The following is a 24,364-nucleotide window of genomic DNA, read 5'->3' as shown; positions in this document are numbered from 1 at the left end:
AGTGACCATAGCAATTCTGATGAGTGTGTGGATATCCATAGGTGAACACTGTACCCTAGTGAGATTAAAAGTTATCTTTGATGCTTCACTCGAGAACACGGTCTCTTTCAGCTCACCGGACAGGTGAACTGGAATAGAGCTGTGCATTGACTGGTGTTTACTTCTAACATATTCAAAACCTGACTACGTTGGTGACAAGGACAATGGCGATGACAATGACATTGGAAAATGGCAAGTTATAATGGTCTTTGGCTTGCAATATCCTGCATCTTTGGTGTGTTGCATTCTTACATGAAGTGGTGGGTGGGATGCTTTTTTATCTATGGAACAGACTTGGATTATGTGCTCCAGTGGTCAGTGAAGTCATTGGCTTTATTTTCCTGCCTGGAAACACCAACTAACTCAAACACAGAATTGATGTGGCAATTTTTTTAAAAAAAAAAATTAAAAATTAAAAAATAAGTGACTGGATGAAATTGGATGTCTCATAACTGTTTAGTTTTTTAAAAAAATAAAGTCTAGAGCATTTCAAGTGTTGCATTTGCTCTGTCTGTGATAGCATCTTAAACTGGCTTCCTGAGTGTGTGTCTGCACTATGTACAAATAGAAATTGTGAAGACCTGCAAAAGTGTGCTTGAAACCAATGTGTTCGCTAACACCCCCTAACTCCGAGCACGTCTTGTAAGAACAGGCAAAGAGTCCAGAGCTGTTCCTGTTTTCTGGTGTCTTTGTGCTTGATAGTTTGGGTTCAAGGGAACCGAATCGTACTGATCCAAGACCTTATCTTCATTGACATTTTTCCCCCCTTAAGAGAAAGCAAGTCGGATAGTTCTGAAAATGTTTAACATAACAATGCCTGAGTTTCTAAAATAACCCCCCCCCCGTGTTCTTAGGTCTAGATTAAGTTTGTGCTCAGTACTTATATGTCTCAATGCTTGTGAGCTTTGGTATAGTAGTGTGGATAAACTAAGCATGTTGGAAACAAAAACAGGTCCTGTGTGTTTGGATTTCCTTTGGTGAACAAATCTTAGCAACATTGGTGCTGTCTTGTTGGCCGATTCCTTGGCCCTTGAAGCTGATAAATATTTTCAGCTTTGATTGGCTCTGGCATGATAGCCCTGGATTAATTTGGTTCACGAACGACCTACTTCTGTTTGAGACATGCTTAGTCTTGCCTTTTAATGTATTTTTGACCTGCACATTTATTTATTTGTTTTTTTTTAAAAAAAGAAACAAACCCTAAAAACCATTTAAATAAAATTAAAATGCCCTGTGTTGTATTACTGTTTTAAGAGGACTGTGCTTTCAAATCACCAGTGAAGGGCCCCAGTAAGAATCCATTCCTTTTCATATATATTAGTTGAGTTGTGCCCAATTTAGATTCTGATTTTCGATCATGCTTTGGTACAAGTGGTGGAGGTTGAGGAGGGCCCCCCGGTGCTCAAATCATCCTGCCATTTCTCGAGGCTCCGCCTCCTAGCATTCATGAAGAAGTTACTGACAGTGGTAAGTTCCAAGCCCAGCTGTTGAGAGATGGTGATCTGCATTTCTTTGGATGGGCGTTTGTTCTCTTTGAAGATGGCAAAAAGTGTTCTGCGTTGGAGATCGGTGAAAACCAGACGAGATTTCTTCTGGGAGTTGTTCCTATCTTTGTTTGGTTCTTGTTCTTTGCGTTTGCATGCTTAGGAAAGAGAAACAGAGAGAGGAGAGAAAGAGAGAGAGAAAAAAAGAATCAATGCATGCATAAGCACTAGTCAACTGAGCAGGTGATACATTGAAAACATTGATGAAGCTGTAGAGTAGATGTAAACTGTTAAACTTTTATTGTGCAAATTGCAGAAACGTCAATATGCAACCTGCCCAGGCCCATCTTTCCTGACTGGGAGTGACTAATGCAGGCAAAGTGCATAGTAAAAACCATATCCGTTAATACGGAGTGTGTAATTAACCAGGTTGGCATTAGCATATAGGCAGACTACCAGGGCTCTGCCCTAGGAACGGAGGAGAAACCCTGTTCTGTTCAAATTTCAAAGGGAACCTACCCTATTCTGTACTTTCCAAAACAATATGCAAACAGCCATCCTTCGAAATTCGCACCCCTCTGAATTTTGCAGCACTGAATTCTCCAGCCAAGTAATGTGTACAAGAAGCATATCAAAATAACATACAAAAGGGAATTGTTTTAGGGGGAACTGAATTGCAGAAATGTGTATATTAGGCAAATTTGATGAATCTCACAAATTCAGTTTCTCATTTTTCCAGCCTTAAGTTCAGTTATCCAGATTTGCACATTAGTTTGTGGTTGGTTGGTTTTTGTCTTTTTTTTTAAGTCATTGTGAAAATTCAACAGCATTTTAGTGTATTTTCCCTAATGTAATGCATTTTGCATGTCCTTTTCACCAATATGTGCATTTCTCCCCACACTTCTCCCCAGTATGTGCATTTTATACACGTTACTTTGCTGGAGAGATGCATTGCAAAATTGGGAGAAGTGTGAATTTTGAAGGGCGAGTGCATTTCGGTTTTGTGTATTGATTCAGAAAGTGTGAATTTAAAAGCTCCACTTTTACATGTGAGCCGAATCAAAATTCCTCCTTCCGAACAAGCTTGTTGCATCCTCCATGTGATAGCCCTTAAGATATTTTGTGGCTATAATCTCTCAGTCTCCTCTTTCCCAGACTAAACATACCCAACTCCCTCAACCATTCCTCATAAGACTTGGTTAGGTAAAGGTAAAGGGACCCCTGACCATTAGGTCCAGTTGTGTCCGACTCTGGGGTTGCGGCGCTCATCTCGCGTTAATGGCCGAGGGAGTCGGCGTACAGCTTCTGGGTCATGTGGCCAGCATGACTAAGCCACTTCTGGCGAACCAGAGCAGTGCACGGAAACACCGTTTACCTTCCTGCCGGAGCGGTACCTATTTATCTATTTGCACGGTGATGTGCTTTCGAACTGCTAGGTGGGCAGGAGCTGGGACTGAACAACAGGAGCTCACCTTGTCGTGGGGATTCGAACCGCCGACCTTCTGATCAGCAAGCCCTAGTCTCTGTGGTTTAACCTGCAGCGTCACCCGCTTGGTTACCAGACCCTTAATCATCTTGGTTGCCTTCCTCTGCACATGTTCCAGTTTGTCAATATCCTATTTAAATTGTGGTGCCCAGAGCTGGACACTGTACTCCAGGTTGGGTCTGACCAAAGCAGAATAGAGTGGGACTATTACATCCCTTGGTCTGGCCCCTGTACTTCCATTGATGCATCCTAAAATAGCATTAGCTTTTAAAATTAAATTTATATACTGCCGTCATAGGGCAGCTTGCAACATAAAAACACATAACATATAAAGACATAAAAACTCATGCAAGCGAAAACAATAACTCAACCTGCCCCCCAACACATATAAAAGTGTGTTAAATCCCAATCGCTGATTTCTATGGGCAACAGCCATGTGGACACATTCACATCTTCCTCACAATCCTAAACAAAAGCTGGGCAGTCACAGATTCATGGAAACGAACACTGAGAAATCTACGTGCAAAACAAACTGAAAAGCAGGTCTTAAAATGGATTCTGTTAATCCCTTGGGAAGAATTATCACAGACACAGTTAAGATATAGCTATTAGTTTTGGCTTACGCTACTCCACCCCCAAAATTAAGAGACCTGGTTATCTGAACGCTGTAGGATATATTCCCAAATGGAAGCATTTCGCTCTTTTCCTACAAGGTCTCTTCACGTGACATGCTTCTCTGCCTGATTCTTACAGCTGTGGGTTTGATGTCCCTCAAATCCAGCCCTGTGTTAGGCTGCAATCCTAATGCCACTTACTCAGGAGTAAGCCCCACTGAATTCAACAGGTAAAAGGTAAAGGATCCCTGGACAGTTAAGTCCAGTCAAAGGCGACTATGGATTTGTGCCACTCATCTCGCTTTTCAGGCTGAGGGAGCCGGCGTTTGTCCACAGACAGCTTTCCGGGACATGTGGCCAGCATGACTATACCGCTTCTGGCGCAACGGGACAACATGACGGAAACCAGAGTGCACAGAAACACCGTTTACCTTCCCGCCGCAGCGGTACCTATTTATCTACTTGCACTGGCATGCTTTCGAACTGATAGGTTGACAGGAGCTGGGACAGAGCAACAGCAGCTCACTCCGTTGCGGGGATTCGAACCACCGACCCTCTGATTGGGAAACCCAAGAGGCTCAGTGGTTTAGACCATAGCGCCAACCATGTCCCTATTCAACAGGACTTACTTCTGACTAGCTGTGGTTAGAATTGGCAGCCTCAGGGCTCCTCCAGATGATCTGTTTATTGGGCATTCATGCAGATTTGCCTGCAGAAAGCTTATGCAGAGGTTAGACTATGCCTGGTAATTACTGAGCATTTATTCTGGTTTGTTTGCAGAGCAAAATATGGTAGTGGCTATCCCGTTCATCATTCATTCATCTCATAATTTCCAGCGCATTTCACTGGAATGCTTTTTAAATAGTAGTGAATCGGTTGCACTAGAGCCCCAGAGCACTTTAAAGTGCTTTAATTGCACAAACCTAGTATGCTCTCGAATCCCTCCTACAAAATAGTGGTGGTATGGAGGCAGCCCTGGTCCATAATCTGGTAGGCAAACTATAGCATATTCTTGAAGCAAGTGAAAACGGCTGTGAAATGAATCCAGAACAAATAACTCTTTTAGCATAGTGGGTCAGACAAACTTGACCTAATATTTTATATCTACTCCCATGAACTCTACAGTGCTATATTTCCTGCTCTGCTCGGCAGTACTATGCTGTGTAAATGCAACATTAATCTGCTAAGTTAATGCACATGGTTGGAGACAAAGCTGAGCCAACATAATTCTCCTCCCCTCCTTGTTTTGAGCGTGGAAAGCCTTGCCAAATGCACATTTGCGGAACTGAAGTTCCCTGGATGAAATGTGGAACGCCCGTGAGGAACATCTACATCAGGCATGGCCAAACCTGGCCCTCCAGCTGTTTTGGGACTACAATTCCCATCATCTCTGACCACTGGTCCTGTTAGCTAGGGATGATGGGAGTTGTAGTCCCAAAACAGCTGGAGGGCCAAGTTACTAGTAGTCATTACTACTAGCAACTAGCAACTACTACTAGCCAGGGGCGGAGGAAGGGGACGCGGTAGGGGCGGTCCGTCCTGGGTGTCACCACTGGGGGTGAGGATGACAAAATGCCGGGCGGCACTCACCGCAGGGCTTGCAGTGCGCCCGAGTCACGTGTCTCCGTTCTGCCCCAGTCCACACGCCGCCTACCCCTCAGCTGTAGGGCAGCTGAGTGGAAGGAGGCAGGTAAACTCCTAGGAGGCCCCACGGAGCGTCCTGCCCTGGCTAGCCCCCGCCCCTTGGAGAAGGGCACATGTGCTGCCTCAGGCGCCCGATTGGCTTGCTCCACCGCTGCTACTAGCAACTACTACTAGTAGTAGTATCAGTAGTACAAATAGCCCTGCACACTCAGGAGAGTTTCTGTTCACATTCTCCAAAACTTCTTTTCTGCCTTGGGAAGGAGAAAGATGAGAGGGAAGGTAACAAGCTGCTCGGTAAGCTTGCAACCTTTCCCCTTTCCAAAATACCCGTTCCCTACTGGAACAAATCACTGCTGATAACCAATCATACGACATCAGCAGCCATCAAGCCAATCCCTGCCCTCATCTCACACTTAGTTGCTGTTTTCCCTGATGAAATGGAAAAGGCAGGCCAGTGCAGGACAAAGAAAAGTCAGAGTCTGGGAGCAAATGGTCAGGAACGAGTGCATGCAGAGAGAAGCAGCAGCCAGAAGTCCCTAGCACCATTATAATGATGGCCTGTATTTGTGGCCTCATTTCGACACACATTCCTACTAAGTCACTATCATCACAAATGTTATTTCAGTTACCCTTACAGTTCCCCTTGTAAAGTAAGCCAGTCTATTATTATTATTCTTATGTAACCATACCAATACCTGCCTTTGTCTCTCTGGAATCTACCGGATTTTTCCGTGTATTAAGACGCCCCTTTTCTTGGGGGGGGGTTGCCAACAACCCCTCACCTGCCTGACCACCACTGCGAATCACATGCCTCGACAAGGTTACCAATCGTCTGCCCACTCGCCGCCAGCAGCAGCCAATCGCCCGCCCTATTGCTGCAGCAGCAGCCAATCGCAAGCAGGCCTTGCCACGGCCACCAATCACACGCCCAATTGCTGCCGCCGCAGCCAATCATCAGCAGGCCTTGCCGCAGCCACCAATCACCCGCCCAATCGCCAATCACAATCTCCAATTCGCAAATGCCGCCAATCGCTCGTTCCCCGCCTACACTATCCGTGTATAAGACAACACCCTAAAAAAACAACAACATCGTCTTATACATGGAAAAATAAGGTCTTTTCACTGTCAAGACTCAGGCTTCAAACATGCGAAGTCCTACTGAAGGCAAGAGTACCTCTGAGCATATGAATAGCACTTTGCCTTCGCCACTGAGCAATTACACCTCCAAGATGAGCGGTAAGGACTTCCTAAATGACAACGTTGTGGCTTTTATCTAGTTTCATTTTTATTTTACTTACAGTGGGACTGCCTTATAAAGTTCTCAGAGCATTCCACAACCAGAAATAAAACAACCTAAAAATCATAAAACCCACACAGAGTTGGAAGGGACTCAAAGGGTCATCTAGTCAAATCCCCCCAACCCTCAACAAATGGCAGCAGCAATATACTCTTTTGCTAAGAGTAAAAATGGCTCAAGTCTAAAACGGATTTAAAAGGCCTGGGAAAATAAAAAAGGTATTCACCAGGCACCTGAAAGTGCAAGATGAGCCTGACATTGCAAAATGAGGGGCCACCACTGAAAAAGACCTCGCTCTATTCCTGTTGTTCCTAGTTGTACTTTTTATGAGGCAGGAGCTAAGAGAGGCTTTTTTAAAAGGTTCTAATAAATCCCACCCCCCAACTTAAACTGTGTATATGTCGAATAATTACCAGTTTAATAGGGTCGTATGAGATTTCTTCCTCAACCTCAACACACACACACCCCATTTCTTTTTGCTTCACTTAGGTTATTTATTTATGATGCCTGTCTCCAATATGGTCCCGCAAAAAGCCAAGAGAAGTTACGGAATATGATCAGGAGCTCTTACCTTTTCACTGTAGTTCCTAAAAGGTTTTTTGGGAGGTTATTTTATCACATCACTAATTCATGGCCTTATCCTTCTCAGTAGCGAACAATAAATAATGCAAAGGCTGAATGCGTCTCGATGCGATTCGGTAAATACTTTCCTCCAGCTGTTAAGTTTGCTCTGGAAAAGGAATTGTGGGGGGTCTTCTCTTCCCTACTCATCTCCCCTTGCCCTGATCACTGAATTTGAAATCACACCTCACGGCTGCAAAAAAAAAATCCATCGCCACACTACACACCAGGAATACATGTTTGGCTAAGCGTGTGAAATTTGCACGAGGAATCTTCAGGGTTTGTTTCCGAGCAGACTGTAGAGTGCGCTGGGATTGAGGCAGGAATGTTTGAGGAAAGAAGCACAATAAATTACCTTGCAATGAGCCTAAGACACATAGTATTGTCCACACACTGACTGACAGCAGCTCTCCAAAGTTTCAGGCAGGAGTCTCTCCCAGCCCTACCAGGAGATGCAGGGGGAATGAACCTGCAACCTTCTGCATGTTGCAAAGGAGATGCTTTTCCATTGAGTTATGGCCCTTCCCTGTATGATCGCACACAGCTCTGAGTGCAGACAACCATCGTCCCAAGGCATAACTTGCTGCAGTATACACATAGCCGAAGAATGGATGCTTTTGAATTATGGTGCTGGAGGAGACTCTTGAGAGTCCCATGGACTGCAAGAAGATCAAACCTATCCATTCTTAAAGAAATCAGCCCTGAGTGCTCACTGGAAGGGCAGATCCTGAAGTTGAGGCTCCAGTACTTTGGCCACCTCATGAGAAGGGAAGACTCCCTGGAAAAGACCCTGATGTTGGGAAAGATGGAGGGCACAAGGAGAAGGGGACGACAGAGGATGAGATGGTTGGACAGTGTTCTCAAAGCTACTAACATGAGTTTGGCCAAACTGCGAGAGGCAGTGAAGGATAGGCGTGCCTGGCGTGCTCTGGTCCATGGGAACATGAAGAGTCGGACACGACTGAACGACTGAACAACAACAACACACATAGCCACTATGCATGCCTGCCCCCCTTTATGCTCCCTCCTATTAAATGGGGAGGAGGGTTGTGTTTATGTGTGTACCATGCAGCTGCATTTGATTGGGGTTTGAAGATGCTGGCAAGCATTTACCAAGTTTTAAAATGTACTGCAATGGACATAGCCCTGTCAGCTTCCTTCCTTATAATATTTTTAGATTGTGGTTTTATAACAACTTAGCCATTCAAATCATTTTAAAAGCATTTTGGGCAGGATTCAACTAACGAGTCCCGTTAAGCAGAAAACTTCTGCTAGCTCAATGGGACTGTCCCCCTGCTCTCCTCCCCCCATACGCCCCCACAAAATTGTCTTGGGAGAACCCCCAGAATGTTGTGCAGGGGGAGGACAGGGGAGATGGTCCTGTCCGGCGAAGCAAGATGCTTGCACTGACAGAACGATTGCCATAGCGCTACATTTAATTCCTCCCTTTATATGTTTTTAGATCTTTTTAATTGTTTTTATAATTACCCACATTCACCCAGAAATCCACATGTGCCCATGGCATTTCCGCTTTAAGCACTCTTGAGTGTGTGTGGACCGGTCTAAAACAGGCTTCCAGTACGTTTCCAAGCACAATTCAAAGTGTTGGTGCTGACCTGCAAAACCCTTTTCAGAGTTGGTCCTGCATAACTGAAGGAGCATCTCCGTTGTTTAGCCCAGACACTGAGGTCCAGCTCCAATGGTCTCCTGGCAGTTCCCTCACTGCAAAAAAAGACCTTACAGGGAACCAGGCAGAGGGTCTTCTTGGTAGTGGCACCTGCCCTGTGGATTGCCCTCCCATCAGATGTCAAGGAGATAAATAACTATACAACTTTTACAAGACACCTGAAGGCAGTCCTGTATTAGGAGATTTTTAATGGTTGATGTTTTATTATGTTTTTATATGTGTTGGAAGCTGCCCAGAGTGGCTTAGGCAACCCAGCCAGGTGTGTGTGTGTGTGGGGGGGTATAATCATAATCATAATCATTTGTAATTTGTGGGTTAAAGGGCCAGCTCTACCATAGCACAAAGTGAAGCGAGTTGCTTAGAGTAACATCATTTGCGTACATTTCAACCAGGGCAGCCGCAGTTGTAAAATCCCTGTCCCAAGGAAGCCCTCCAAATGAAGGAGACAGATGAAGGTGGTCATTGATGTGTGAAAGGTTTGGCCTTTCTATGGAGGCGGGTGGGCATGGGGCATGGCTTGGCGTTTTGGTTCAGGAAACAAAATGTCTTAGACTATCACTGCTGAGCTGAGCTGTCTCTGGGATGCATTGTCATGAGGCTGTCCCTGGAAGGGAATAAGGAAATGTCAGCTACTTGCCAGGGAAATTTGGAAAACGTTGTCGAGGAAATCTCCGAAAGGCTCGGAGGGACGCCCTGCAAACTCATTAGCATTCACAGCCAGAGAAAGAAGCTGCCATTGCATCAGGTGATTTCTCAGAAGCAAAAGCCTCGAGAGGTAGAAAAAAGAGAAGAAAAGTCATGTCAAACAAGAACATTTTTAGTTCTTACCAGACATCTAACAATGCAGACTCTGGTAACTAGAGGACAAGAGATTGGCTGCAAAGGTGAGTGATGATATGGAGAGCCCACTGCCAGGAGAATTGAGACAGAATCTGGTATGTATGTCCCCCCCAAACCTGCAACATTTGCATTCTGCATATTGAGCCATTTTTGCAGGCTGGGAAGGTTTTGGAAAGCTTGCACACCTTGTTAACTGGCGTAATGTGTGTGCGCCTCTGCATGTGTATAAGGCAGAATTGGCTGTCGAGATTAGTCTCTGTTCAGAGCGGCAGGCATTGCTTCTTGCAGACCTCCTGTGGGACCTTGTTTGCGACCTACCCCACCTGCTGACCCAAGGCCTTGGAAGGAAAGAAGGGGACCGAGAGACCTGCATTGCTTCCACAGAAGCAGCTGGATTTTCATGCCAGGGAGTACAGGTCCCATTTTGCATTTCTCAGTAAAGCTGCAAGCGTGTTGAATGGCTTCTGCAATCTGCTTTGACCTAAAATTTGGATCTGAGAACTCTGCTGGCCAGATTTGGGTTTGACTCAAATGTTCCAAGCAAAAACCTTAATCTGGCTCATCTGGGCTTCTTTACAAGCAGCACAGACCCTACCATTAGGCAGAGTGAAGCAGTCACGACTTTGGGTGTCATAAAATAGCAGCAAATTGTTAGTAACTTCCTTTCTTACTGTATTTTTGCTGCCAAGGAGAGAGAGAGAGAGAGACAGAGAGAGAGAGAGACAGAGAGAGAGTTGCAATGTTTTGTTCACCTCTATCATGTCTTCTCTTACTTGTGTTCCTCTAAACTTAAAAATCCCACATGCTGCAACTTTCCCACATAGGGGAGTTTTCCTATCCCACATGGTCATTTTGGCTCCCCTTTTCTGAAACTTTCCCAACTCTACAATATCCTTTTTGAGGTGAGGTGGTCAGAACTACACACACTGCTCCAAATGCAGTTGTGTTCTCATATTATTTCACATCACTTCTAATTAATTTTTTTAATTGCTTCATCCTTAGGCTAGTTTGCACACAATGAAGTGCTGCGGAGTGCCCTCCCTGCTGAAATATGAGATGCCCCATCAACATTGGCATTCCGCCGGCTCCTGAAAGCAAACTTTTTAAGGCAAGCATTCTCCTGGTTTTATTGTTGTAACAGGTCCTTTTATCTGTTTAAACTGTCGTGCTTTTAGATTGTGTGTTTTATTATACGCTTTAATTAAGGGTGTTTCAATACTCCAGTGGAATTGTTACTGCATATTTTAATTAGAGGTGTAAAATGCTGAGGTGCATATAAGGCACAGCAATAGATGGTGACATCCGTGGCATCAGTGCACTTGAATGGCAGGCATTGAAAGTATTGGGTTGATCTGAAAGCTCCTACCTTTGGCCTATTCGTCATGCCAGGAGACCTGAACTTGTGGTCCTCCTTACGCCACTGGACTACAACGCCCATCATCCCTGGCCAACATCAGCTGGCAGGAGCTGATGGGAGCTGTGGTACAACAACATCTAAAGAGTTTCCCATGCCTGATGCAAGCCATCACTTGATGCTGCAGTCATCAGGTGATGTACATGCATTTGTCAATGAGCCCCAAGGTTTCCCACTCCTGTTGTAAGCCATCACTTGATGTTGTAGTCAGCAAGTCATGCACACAAGCAAGTCAATGGCAAACACCCCCGTTGACTGAGAGGCGTGACAGCAGGTTTGCCAGGGGCGCAATAGGAAGCAGCTGCATATCTCTTTGCAGCAAGTCAGGGTGACTGTGTTCAACTAATTGTGCAATCCATTTCTTAACTCTGAGCAAAGCATCATAATGTCCCCTTGGATGCATTATGGAGAAGTGATCAGATCTGTAATGAGGAAGAGTGATTAATGAATCACTCTATATGTATGAACTGGAAAGCTAGTTCAATTAGCGTGAGATCCTTAATGAAACAAGCTTGCAAGCCTGCCCAATGCAGAATACTAAAAAAAAAAATCGCACTTAATGCTGACATTAAAAGTGTTAGCATTTTAGTTGATCCTGTTGCAAGATTAATGGAGGGCAGGGAAGTTCAGGCTTTCTTAGGCTATCTGTTGGAGCTGTCTGAAGCTGGAGCTGCTTACACATGCAATTCCCCTGATCCAGTAAAAGGAAATCCCTGCATGGAAACTGGGGCATCATTCAAGGAGGACAGAGGGGAAGAAGTGCCCTCCCTTCCCCTTGTTCCTGATGTGATCATTCCTCGGCAGCATGGATATTTCACTGGTTCGACATGTTAAGTGGCTATCTCTACAAACAATTAAATGGGCACATATCCTCGGTGCAAAGGGTGGCTGTGGTGACTCTTGGTTCATCACCTTTCAACCAATTATTATGAAGCTTTAAAAAGCAACAATAGCAAGTGCTTTTAAAAAAAACACCCCTTTTGCTCTCCCCGTTTATTTTTTTAACCACTCACTCATTCACTCACTCACTCACACACTCACTCACTCTAAAACAACATTATACACCTTTGAAACAAAATAGAAAATTATTTCCAGTAGCACCTTAGAGACCAACTGAGTTTGTTCTTGGTATGAGCTTTCGTGTGCATGAACACTTCTTCAGATACCACGAAAAGCTCATACGAAAGCTCATACCAAGAACAAACTCAGTTGGTCTCTAAGGTGCTACTGGAAATAATTTTCTATTTTGTTTCGACTATGGCAGACCAACACGGCTACCCACCTGTAACTGGAATTATACACCTTTGTTTGTTTGTTAACAAGCTCACATCTTGTCAGGAGTAGCCCGGCTCCTCGCGAGGAGAGGGAGAGAGGAAGTCCTGCTCAGGAGCAGGGCAGGGAGAGCTGCTCCTCAAGGGAAGATAGCTCGCTAAGCTATAGGGAACCGAGCCCATTTTGCAAACAGACTCCTCCTCCTCCAGCCAATCCCAGGAATTGTCTCCAAGCGAGGGAGCGGAGCAAGGGCTCCGTGATGCTGCAGAAAGACCCAGCACCACCAGCCAGACTAGATCGGAAAGAAGCTCACAGCTTCTGACACAGGCACAGAGCAGGGGGGCTAGGGGACCCAGGAGACAGAGTTTCAGGGTGCCGAAAATTTAGTGTTGGGCGGGGAGCCGAAGGAATGTACTTCCAGATTTTGATAGTGATTGAACGGTCATGTTTTTGACTATCTCCCATTGTAAATAGCAATGCTTAATAAATAGCCTTAGTTTTCAAAAGAGGCTCTGTCGTTACTCATGAGCAGTACTGGGGAAGATCCTGACACTTCTTATACTTATATTTCCTACTTCTTTCACAGGTCATGTCTCAACTCTGCATTCAAGCTGCCAAGTTCCAATATGCTCAGAAAGTCTGCTTCTGGTGAATTCACCACTGGGTGAGCCAAAAACCCGGCCTGTTACCTACAGCCCAAATTATTTGGAGATCAGGGGCCTTTCCAGAACCGGATCTGTACCACAGTCAATGGCCTATTTGTGCTGTTGTCACTGCCAAAGAAAACCATGGTTTGGCATGCTTCGTAGAATTGCAGAGTTGGAAGGGACCCCCAAGGAAGTCTAGCCCCCTGCAATTCAGGAATGAGGGGCAGGGAACCAAGGGTCATATTCCTTTGTGTGCATCCTTCCACGGGGGGTTGGGGGGCGCATGCCAGTGGTGAGCAAGGCCAGAGGCAGAAGCGGGAAGAATGAGAGATGTAACTCTGAACTTTGTACAGAAGGCTACGCAAAAGCCAGAGGTGTCTTCATGATCTCCCACCCCAAATATGCATCATCCATCCGGACAAACAAGAAGCATTATCACCACCCAGGGACTCTTTCCAGCCAGGCAAAAGAATACAGGGGGGGGGGCATGGAGCAGGGCCAATAAGAGGTCTAAGCAGAGTCCTTGAGGGCCAGGCAGAGGTTCTCCACCCATGTCACCCTTTATTCTTGAGTACATCCCACAACAGGCTGTCGGGGATTGGCAGGGCTCTGCAGAGTGTGTGCCAAAGGGAGGGGGCCAGGGGAGTGACCCAGGAGAGGGGACCTGTGATTTGTAGGTTGTGATGCCACTCACAAGGCAGGAGCCAGGGGAGGAGGGAGAGCCAGGGCAGTCCAAGGAAGGCGCACAGGGACGGGTCAGGAGATTCCCCACCTCCCCCTGCACCACTGTCTCCTAGAATTCTGGAAGTAAAAAAGCAGGATTCAGATTTCAAAATAAATGCATACAATGCAAAGCAAGTCAAGGCATAATTGTGGGAAACTGGAGATAGAAAAGTCTTCACACAGAGCATGTTCAGGGGCAGAGGAAGGGGGGCAGGGGGGCAGGCTGCCCCGGGTGTCACCACTGAGGGGGGTGACAAAATGCCTGGTGGCATTCACCGTGGGGCCTGCAGTGCGCCCGAGCCACGCGTCTCTCCTGGGAGTGATGCAGTGGCTTGGGTGCCCTTAGGCTCTGCGCTGCCCCAAACGGTCCACCTGCCGCCACCCCTTCAGCTGTAGGGCGACTGAGTGGGAGGAGGCAGGCAGACTCCTCAGAGGCTCCATGGAGGGAGCGTCCTGCCCCGGCTTGCCCCACCCTGTGGGCAGCCAACCCAGGCGCCCGATTGGCTTGCTCCACCACTGAGCGTGTTGTATCCAAAATTAAACAATTGCGAGCCTTAGCATCTGCATGTGGCACCTTACTGCCAATGGACTACTGAGTCAAGTTTAAGGTGCTTCTGTTAGTATATAAAGCCTTAAACAACTTGGGACTTGACTGCCTGAGGGACCACTTCTCTCCATACCTTCCTGTCCACCTGCTGTGATCAGCTGGGAAGGCACATTTCACAGTGCCCCAGGACATGCACTTGAGGGCGGCTGTTGTTATTGATGTTGTTCTGTCACCTTTCACATAAGCCTCAAGGCAATTATAAAGCACACAACTAAAAACAACTAAGATAGAAACACCTAGGGCAGAGACCTAGGAATGGAGCATTCACCGGGTTGGTTCGCACATCACTTAAAACCACAGTTACACCTAACTATGGTTTACAGGCGAACGCACAGCACACAGGTGCACAGGGAAAAGGCCACAGCCTCTTCCCTCTTTCCTTCTGTGCTAGCAGGAGTTAAGCCATGGTTTGGCTCAGCATGATGTCCAAACCCAGGGGTTTATGGTTTGCCTCTCTCCAAACAAAGCACAGGCTGTAACCAAGGCTAGCTCACCAGTCCTGGAGAGAGGCAAGGCTGGCTTGGATAGAATGCCAAGCAAAACCATGGTTTTAGCTCTTTGTAGCAGCAGAAGTGCGGGGGGGGGGGGAAGAGAGAGAGAGAGCAGAGTGGCTGCAATTTTCTCCCCGTGCACTAGCATGCTGTGTCTTCACCTTAAAACCATAGTTAAGCTTAAAGTGTAATTTAAAGTGGGGTGTGAACAAAGCCAGTGTGATTGCAGCAGTTTGTGAAGTGCTTTGCCCATCTGGTGTTCCTGCTGGTGCATTTGCACCATGCTGACCTCCCCACCACCTCAGCCCCCCTCCCCGCTTTTCCCTCCTGGTAAGGAGGAGGAGGAGTTTGGATTTGATATCCCGCTTTATCACTACCCGAAGGGGTCTCAAAGCGGTTAACAATTTCCTTTCCCTTCCTCCCCCACAACAAACACTCTGTGAGGCGAGTGAGGCTGAGAGACTTCAGAGAAGTGTGACTAGCCCAAGGTCACCCAGCAGCTGCGTGTGGAGGAACGGGGACGCGAACCCGGTTCACCCGATTATGAGTCTACCACTCTTAACCACTACACCACACTGGTAAGCAACAGTAACCCATTCACTGGGACGCTATCACAGCAACACCCTCCACCCAGCGAACCGCTTTTGAAGTATCGTGTGGAGTGCAGCCTTACCCATATGCCTAAAACCCAGCGACCCTCGCCTGGATCATATCCATAGCCAATACATTCCTAAGTCACTCTGCATTTTTTGCAAGGGAAAGGTTTGCATATTGGTTTATTATGCATTGTTTTCTGCGTGTGCAGAGTGCATCTAGCTCAGCCGAGTTATCTGCCCAATGGAACTAAAAAAAAAAGAAGAAGCAGTTTCTCAATTTGATTTCAAACAGACCTCAATGTGAAGAGAAATTCAATTACGTCCGTAATGCTGAACACAATGAAATGACTGTCAAAAAGGGGCTTCCAAAGGTTTAAAATGTTTTCCTTTTTTCCTCTAATTTAGTTACAGCAACCTCTTGTATATCTGTGTTAGTACAATCTCTTAAAAAGTAGGCCCCAGAAATCAATTTGATTACCTCTCTGAATTAAGTATGCACAAATGAGAGCAATTGAGATCGATATAAATTAGGTTAAGTACTCCGCTGTGTACAAAACCATTATGTAACAGGGAACAATTGGAATGAAGACACAAATAAACATAGCGTAAGGGGGGAGGCTAGGACGGTAAACATATTTATCTGCTTATTTCCGCCAGGTAGTTGCCCATTAAGCCTGCCTGTTATTTTTAACCTTAGGAATACCCTCTAAAGACACTTTACACATCACTGTAAAACAGGCATTCGGAAGCCGTTAGTCAAGCCAGCAGTCGTCCTACCGGCATAGAAGTTTCCCATGCCTGGTGGGTGCTGGAACTTCAAGCTGATTTGGTGACCACTGAGAGACAGTAAGCCCAGTTCAGACATTGCCCTAGCGAGTGTCGTTGCCATGCCAAGGTCAGCTCAAGTTGCACTGGTGACAAGAGAAGTTTCCTACCATATGGGCCACCCAGATTGCATAAGGTACTTCACACACCAGCGCCAGGGGTGTAAGAAAGCATCGTTTCCCCATTCCACCGCACGCAGCGCTGTTTCTAGTGCACTGCAGTTCATCTGCCACCCAATACTACATCATTCGTCTTGCTGTCCACTGTGGTGAAATTACGTAGCTTACATCATTTAATTGCATAAATTACGTTGTTACGTTACTCCATCCCATTTGTACCAATGCAAACAAGGAAAGGAAATGCCAACGGGGTGGAACATAATCAATTTACAGACCGAAAGCAGCGGCGACAGCAAAGAGCAATCTTATTCGCTGGGTTGATTTCCGTTCCGGGCATGGAATGAATACGTGAACACCGACCGTTCCCGCTCCTGTTTCCATTTCCACTGGAATTTCCCAACATCTCCAAGTGGGGTGTGTGTGTGTGTGTGTGTGAAGTTAGCCGCAAATATTTCATCCAGTCATTCTTTCATTATTAAAATGCTTATTCCATCTTTCTTGGTGAAATGCCCACCAAAGGCAGCTTATACGAGTGAACTCAGGTGGCAAGTGCAGACTAAAAAAGAAGCCCAAACTGGACGATAGAGAAACTAAGTAGTGGCATCAGCATACTCACGGTTTTCAAAATATAGACTGAGCATGCTCAGTAGTCTAGCTTTAGTACGCTGGGTGTTCATAGGCAAAGAGAAATGGAAAACCAGGTGGGAGTTGCCATGGTTTGGCTGGCTGGAACCCTGATCAGGAGCATGCTTCTTACCTACCCTCCAACATTTTTCTGATGAAAATAGGGACGTCGACAACAACAACAACAACAACAACACCCCACCCATCAGACTGGGTTGCCCCAGTGGATTCCAACATTTAAAAAAACTTCCCTATCGAGGGCTCCCTTCAGATGTCTTGTAAGGGTTATACAGCTACTTATCTCCTTGGTTCGTGGGGCTCATAACTCCATACCCTCCAACATTTCTCTGATGAAAATAGAGACGTCCTAAAGAAAAGTGGGACATTCCAGGATGAAATTAGAAACTGGGACAGCTTCTGTAAATCAGGGACAGTCCCTGGAAAATAGGGACACTTGGAGGAGCTGTTCTTAGGAGGCAAAAATGTATCACAGTGTTTTGTTGCAGCAACCTCCTTTGTGTATCTTATGCACGAGAACAGAATGAGATAAAATATAATGAAAGCATAAACCAGTCTCACCAACCAAGGCCACGTGGAGCATATCCATACATCTGAATGACCTACTGGAAGGATTTTTTTTATTTTTTATTTTGTTTTGACTATGGCAGACCAACACAGCTACCTACCTGTATCTGAATGACCTAGTATATTATGGGGAAACATCATACTCTTCTACTTCCCAGTAGGGTTGCCATGTTTCAAACTTGAACTTTTCTGAATCGCTGAAGGGCCACTGCCAGCCTGGTGCCCTCCAGCTGTTTTGAACCAGAACTCCCAGCTAGCGTGTGCGGACTAACTGATGGAAGCTGCAATCAAAATATTCTGCAAACCAGGTTTGCAAAGACGGTTGTAAGTTATGGCCCTGAATCCAAAACAACATTCACTGTTCCTGAGATGAAAGTTATCTGCTGCCATTCTGAACGTGCTCTAAAGAAGTGCGAGGAGAGAGTAGATTAAGCTTCCTCTTCCATTTCCATTCTGGAGTGTCCAAAGCTGTTCTCAAAGTGCTCTGTGCAGCTATGGAGCAACTTGGGTTGCCAAAAATGCCCGATCTGTCTTCTCTCTCTCTCTTTTCTCGACACAATGTGCACATCACCACCACGGCCTGATGTTCTCGCTACCTCATATTTTCACACCCTAGCAGCTTGATTCTGTATCCCTCACCATCTATCAACTGCCCATCATTCTTCTTACAGTTTAAATCAATGAAAAGTCTGGTTGACTACCAAATGAGAGTGCAATGCCAGACACTCTGCACATGCAAATCTCCGCCAGAGATCAATTGGGGATCTGAAAGCAGCGGGGGTGGAGGAGTTGGGTGGGGGTGGGGAGTCAACCTGGCAGGAACAGGCTTAGACAAAAGACCCTTCACTTCGACACACAAACCTGTTCTGCTTTCAGAACTTGAATGGCATTCCCTTCTGTCAGAACAACGCTGAGCATGGATCTTTCTTTCTTTCTTTTTGACAAAAGGATGAGCTAGCTTGTGTCTGGAGACCCACAACATGTGTATGAACATGATTTCAATCATATTATCATCTGCAGAAGATGCTAAGAATGTTGTTGTTGTTGTTGTTGTTGTTACATATCTCCTAGTACATTTCTGAGCACAATTCAAAGTGTTGGTGCTGACCTTTAAAGCCCTAAACGGCCTTGGCCCAGTATACCTGAAGGAGCGTATCCACCGCCATTGTTCAGCCCGGACACTGAGGTCCAGCTCTGAGGGCCTTCTATGGTTCCCTCACTGCAAAAAGTGAGGTTACAGGGAACCAGGCAGAGGACCTTCTCAGTAGTGGCACCTGCCCTGTGGAACACCCTCCCGCCAGATGTCAAGGAAATAAACAACTACAGTCATACCTTGGTTCTCAAACAGAATGTGTTCCAGGAATCTGTTTGGCTCCCGGAACTGTTCAAAAACCAAGGTGCGGCTTTTGATTGGCTGCAGGAGTATCCAGCAGTCAATTGGAAGCCATGGAAGCCGTGCTGGACATTTGGCTTCCGAAAATCGTTCGAAAACCGGAACACTCACTTCTGGGTTTCGATGGTCTGGGAGCCGATTTGTTTGGGAGACAAGGCGTTTGAGATCCAAGGTACGACTGTATCTGAATTTTAGAAGACATCTGAAGGCAGCTCTGTTTAGGGAAGTTTTTAATGTTTGATGTTTTATCAAGTTTTTAATATTCTGTTGGGAGCTGCCCAAAGTGGCTGGGGAAACCCAACCAGATGGGCGGAGTAGTAGTAGTAGTAGTAGTAACAACAACAACAACAACAACATTTTTTTCAGCCCCTTTACAACTCCTGAATTCCCTTGAGGTGCAAGATGGAGGGGTGTGTGTGACTAAAGCACTTTCAGGGATGGGATTCCAAGAGCCACTGCCTATGAGCCCTGTGATGTTTTTATAAAACATCAGAATCCTGTCCCATATCACAATTCACTTGTGAAAGCCATGATTCAGGTTTTGGGGGGTGAAATTTCTGTATTGAAACCTTCTCTTTCCCATACCCTCCAACATTCCTCTAATGAAAATTGGAACACAAGAGCAAATATGCACAAAGGTGTGTGTATTTTGGTGCCACACTCTCTGGTGTGACTACCTGGGTCCATAATTGAAGAAAAGATAGGCTATATATGGAAAAAAGCTGATAAAATTACTCTCCACCTGCAGAAAGCATCATATGATTCCATACCCTGCAACACTTCTCTGATGAAAACAGGTATGTCGTATTCTATAATAATAATAATTTTATTATTTGTAATCTGACAGGGTTGCCCCAGCCACTCTGGACAACTTTCAAAATATATAAAAACATAATAAAACATTAAACTTACAAAAAAAAAACCACCACCTTCCCTATACAGGGCTGTCTTCAGATGTCTTCTAAAGATTGTATAGTTACTTATCTCCTTGGCTCGGGGTGGGGGGTGGGGGGGTTGCATAACTCCATACCCTCTAATATTTCTCCGATGGAAATAGTGATGTCCTGAAGAAAAGAGGGACATTCCAGGATCAAATGAGAAACTGGGACGGCTTCTGTAAATCTGGGGCTGTCCCTGGAAAACAGGGACACTTGGAGGGTCTGTGATTCTCTGTGTCAGGAGTTGTGATTGACTGAATATACACAAAGTGTGCAGCGACTAAATATTACCCATTAATTAAACACAGGAACTGGCTGGTTGCAACTGTTGTGAGGGGAGGGGAACCAGTGGGTGTCTTTTCATCGCCCTTTTGTCCTTCCCTTCTTGCCCTCTCCTCTTTGCAAAGGGTGTTGGCTCGACCCAGAGGGCTCTTATTTCCACCTCTTTTAGGAGGTGCATTTCTTCAGATACCTTTGGCCCGCCTGCTGTGCACCCCTGTGCAATATGGAAAATGAGGTGAGAGGATTCCTCGTTTTCCCAATGCCAGGGGGTTTGTTTTTAATATTTAAAAAACCCAACTATGTTGAGAAAGTGTTAATATGGCATTTATTCCGGTGGAACCAAATAAACGTGAAACACGAAAACTTGCGAAACCTGTTGAAATTGCAAAAAAAAGGGAAGGGAAGGGAAGGGAAGGGAAGGGAAGGGAAGGGAAGGGAAGGGAAGGGAAGGGAAGGGAAGGGAAGGGAAGGGAAGGGAAGGGAAGGAAAGGAAAGGAAAGGAAAAAGTATCCGAATCCTGAGTGCACATTTACGAGTGGCACTGCTAAATTCTGGTCAGTGATGCATCAGTGCCCACATCAGCATAAAGAAGAACACCACTAAAAACTACAGGAAGCAGAAAGTACCAACCAAAGAAGAGCAGATAACCAAGATGATGGAATACACCGAAATGGCAAAGATGACAGTGAAGATCAGACACCAAGATGATAAAAAAATTAGTCAAGAGTGGGGGGAAATTGTAGAATACCTTAAAGACCACTATAGATACTTAAAAAACGTTAGCAGGATTGTTATAACACTTATAAGCAGGCATGTCCAAAGTTCGTTTCTGGAGCCTAATCCGGCCCACCGGTCATTTTAATTCGGCCCTTGTGGCAGTTTATTTCCTGGGGTAAAATCCTAAAAAAAAAAAACCACCCTCAACAGCTTCAATCCTAAAAACAGCCCAACAACTTTGGGGTAAAATCATAAAAAAGCTCAACAACTTCAATCCTAAAAGAAAAGGTTGGCCCTTCACTTCATCAAATCTGGCCCTCTTTGAAAAAGGTTTGGACACCACTGAAGGTAAAAAAGGAGATAAAATGTCTTAGAAAAATGTAATTAGGTTCAATAAAAATATGGGAAACTTGGAAACCAGGGGTGGGAGGTGGGGAAGTCCCAGAATTGCAGAAACTGAATGTGATGTGAATGTATAAGAATATTGTTAAAAAATGAAAATGAAATTTTAAAAAAAAACCAAAGGAAGAAAAAAGATTCAGGCCTCAGTATGCTCCCGAAAATGACTTTCTAACAAATAATAATCGTTATAAAACAAGAAAATATCCCATGTGTTTCAGTTGTTGACATCCTTCTAAGATTAATGTTCTCCTGTCAAGGCAACATCACTAGGACTTCCCACAATGCCCGAATGGAATAAGCATTATGGGAAATTCCTAAGAGCAGGTGAATTACAATACTAGCAGCTGCCCACCACCACATAAATCCAGGGCAGGAGGGCCCCAGTCCTACACAGGTCAACACCAAGAGATCCCAAGATCAGGCCCCAGGAATGCCAAGTGTTGATGCCAGACCTACAGCTGAAAGCCCATTTCTTCACTGGGGTTTAAACAAGTTGCGTGCAATGCAATCCAGAGCTGCATAATATAATATTTAGAAAACCTTGCATGGCAGATGTGCCTTCTGCACCTTGCACAGTTCACAAACAGCTCAACAAGTGTCCCAATCCTGGAAGACACCCAGTCTTGAACAACTAAAACAAAACCAGATATATCGCTTTGTTGAAGAAGAAGAAGAAGAAGAAGAAGAAGAAGAAGAAGAAGAAGAAGAAGAAGAAGAAGAAGAGGAGGAGGAGGAGGAGGAGGAGGAGGAGGAGGAGGAGTAGTTTGGATTTGATATCCCGCTTTATCACTACCCGAAGGAGTCTCAAAGCGGCTAACATTCTCCTTTCCCGGTTCACCAGATTACGAGCCTACCGCTCTTAACCACTACACCACACTGGCTCTCTGTTTTAATGGCTAAGATATAGGGCAGCCTTTGCCAACCTGGTGCCCCCAGATGCTCTGGACTACAACCCCCCCATCAGCCTAGATGCTGGGAGTTGTAGTCCAGAGCATCTGGAGGACACCAGGTTTGGCAAAGACAGAGACAGTATAAACTTTCTTCAGAGCACAAGACAGTACCAAGTGTATTTTGCATCTGTTTTCCAATTAAGTCTACAGAGCTGCCAAGCTCAGAACACCTTGTCTGTCCAGCTACACATTCCTTTGTTACCCATTATTAGTGGCACAACATCATCTGGGGGAGGGAAGCCAACTGGGAGAGGGAAGCAGGGCTGACCACCCAAGACTTTTTGCTGCCTGAGTCAAAGGCCAAGGTGCTCCTGCCTTTTCATGTGTGGAATTCAATTTCATTCGCATTTGAACCTTACTTCCAACCAGCAGCAGAACAGAGTCTGAAACTATACCTGGTTAGTTTAGAGCAGGTCCAGGGAACCCTTTTCAGCCCTAGGGACATATTCCTTAGTGGACAACCTGACTTAGAAACGACTCTGAGGGTCATCTAGGCCAACCCTCTGCAATGCAGGAATTTCAACTAAAGCATCCATCCAACCTCTGCTTAAAAACCTCCAAGGAAGGAGATTTGCAAGATTTTAGGTGGGGGACATTCCCAGCCCTACCTGCAGATACCTTTTACTTGCAAAGCAGATTCTGTACCACTGAGCCTTCCTCTACATTTCTTAAATGTCATGTCCTTTTGGCTCTATGGTTTACTTAATAACACACAAAAATACCCCTAGGTATGAAAGACATCTGGATAAGTGGGTTCCACTCCATAAAAGCTTTTGTCACAATTATAGTATCTAAGGAGGTGCAGAACTCTTGCCTGGCTTTGGCCAGAGCACCTACAACGATGGTTTGATTACTGGGCTCAGGTAAGACATCAGATCCACTGTGGTTTGCGCTAATCAGACTTAAGAACTGAATGCCATGGTTTGCGTACAACAGGAAAACTGTGAAGCAGGGCTGTTTGCTTTTGTTTAGCCAAAACCACCCATCCCATTGCTTAGAAACACACACAGCCCAACAACAACTCAAAACCAAAAGTGGGAGCGCTGTGTAAATAATGCCGCAACGGTTATTGCGGCATACACAAACATTTGGGCACACAATGATACTCTTAACTGCTCCCCCTTGTAGTTTAACCTTGAACATTTCCAAAAGCAGGAATTTGGACCTTGCTAAATCTTCTTGCAACGTACCGAAAATAAACATATCTTTGTTCCTAAGCTATTGGTAATATTTGCCATGGAGTTGCCTGGCTCCCATTCTTAGGCATGATGCTGCACCAGCTTTCACCTTCAGCACCTCTGGCAGGGGCGAGGGACCTGTGGGTAGGGAAGGACAAATCAGCCCATTTCAATTTCTCATTTTGCGAACTTTCAGTTTTCCCCATTTCTGCATCCATTTGTAACATTTTCTCTTAAAAAAATCTGACAAAGATCCATATACATTTTTGCACAAAACACACAAATCATATGTGCAGTTTTGCACGCATGCAACTTCGCACATTATTGAATGCAGCTTCGCACATTATTTTCATTAATGCATGCATCCTTTTGCACACTTTTTGGCTGAAGAAATGCACCACAAAATTTGGAGGAGTGCAATACTCATGGGATGACTGCATTTTGGTTTGCTTGCTGACTCAGGAAATGTGAACCGGGTAGGTTCGCATGAACCTGCAACCGGAACACATTTTTTTTCTCCCCCATGTCTACCCGTGCCCCCCCCCATGCTGTCAGACCATGCCTTTCATAATCCCTATTGGCCAAGCTGGCTGCAGGTTGAACCTGCAGGGCCACAAATTCCCCTTTCCTGCTCTATTGAGATGTACTTTAAAAACACACGGTTCAGCAATTGGGATCCATATTCAACTTATGCAAGCATTTTGCTCATCAACCTTGAGGGGAGGGAAAATGCAGAAATACGGCAATGTTTGTAGATTGCAGAAGAGGGTATTGCTGCCTTTGGCTCTTGATGGACTATCATTGTTTATACAGTAGGCCTACTTGACCCTTGACCCCTGGCTTCTGCAAATAGCCAACAAATGAGAAACAGGTTAATGACACTTGCTGG

At 45.4% G+C, this 24,364-nt stretch overlaps 1 protein-coding gene across 1 annotated transcript in view; it reads right to left on the bottom strand.

Moving 5' to 3' along the window:
* Positions 1-1,283: 1,283 nt before the first annotated feature.
* Positions 1,284-24,364, bottom strand: part of ONECUT2 (one cut homeobox 2) — a 61,333-nt gene continuing 38,252 nt past the window's right edge. Inside the window, exon 2 of the mRNA XM_033164399.1 lies at positions 1,284-1,681. Within this exon, the coding sequence (XP_033020290.1) occupies positions 1,395-1,681 (287 nt within the window). The 3' untranslated portion in view covers positions 1,284-1,394. The remainder of the gene's footprint in view (positions 1,682-24,364) is intronic.

The sequence above is a fragment of the Lacerta agilis genome, chromosome 11, assembly GCF_009819535.1.
Source record: "Lacerta agilis isolate rLacAgi1 chromosome 11, rLacAgi1.pri, whole genome shotgun sequence".
NCBI classification, from domain to species: domain Eukaryota; kingdom Metazoa; phylum Chordata; class Lepidosauria; order Squamata; family Lacertidae; genus Lacerta; species Lacerta agilis.
This window is presented reverse-complemented; position numbering and strand designations above follow the sequence as displayed.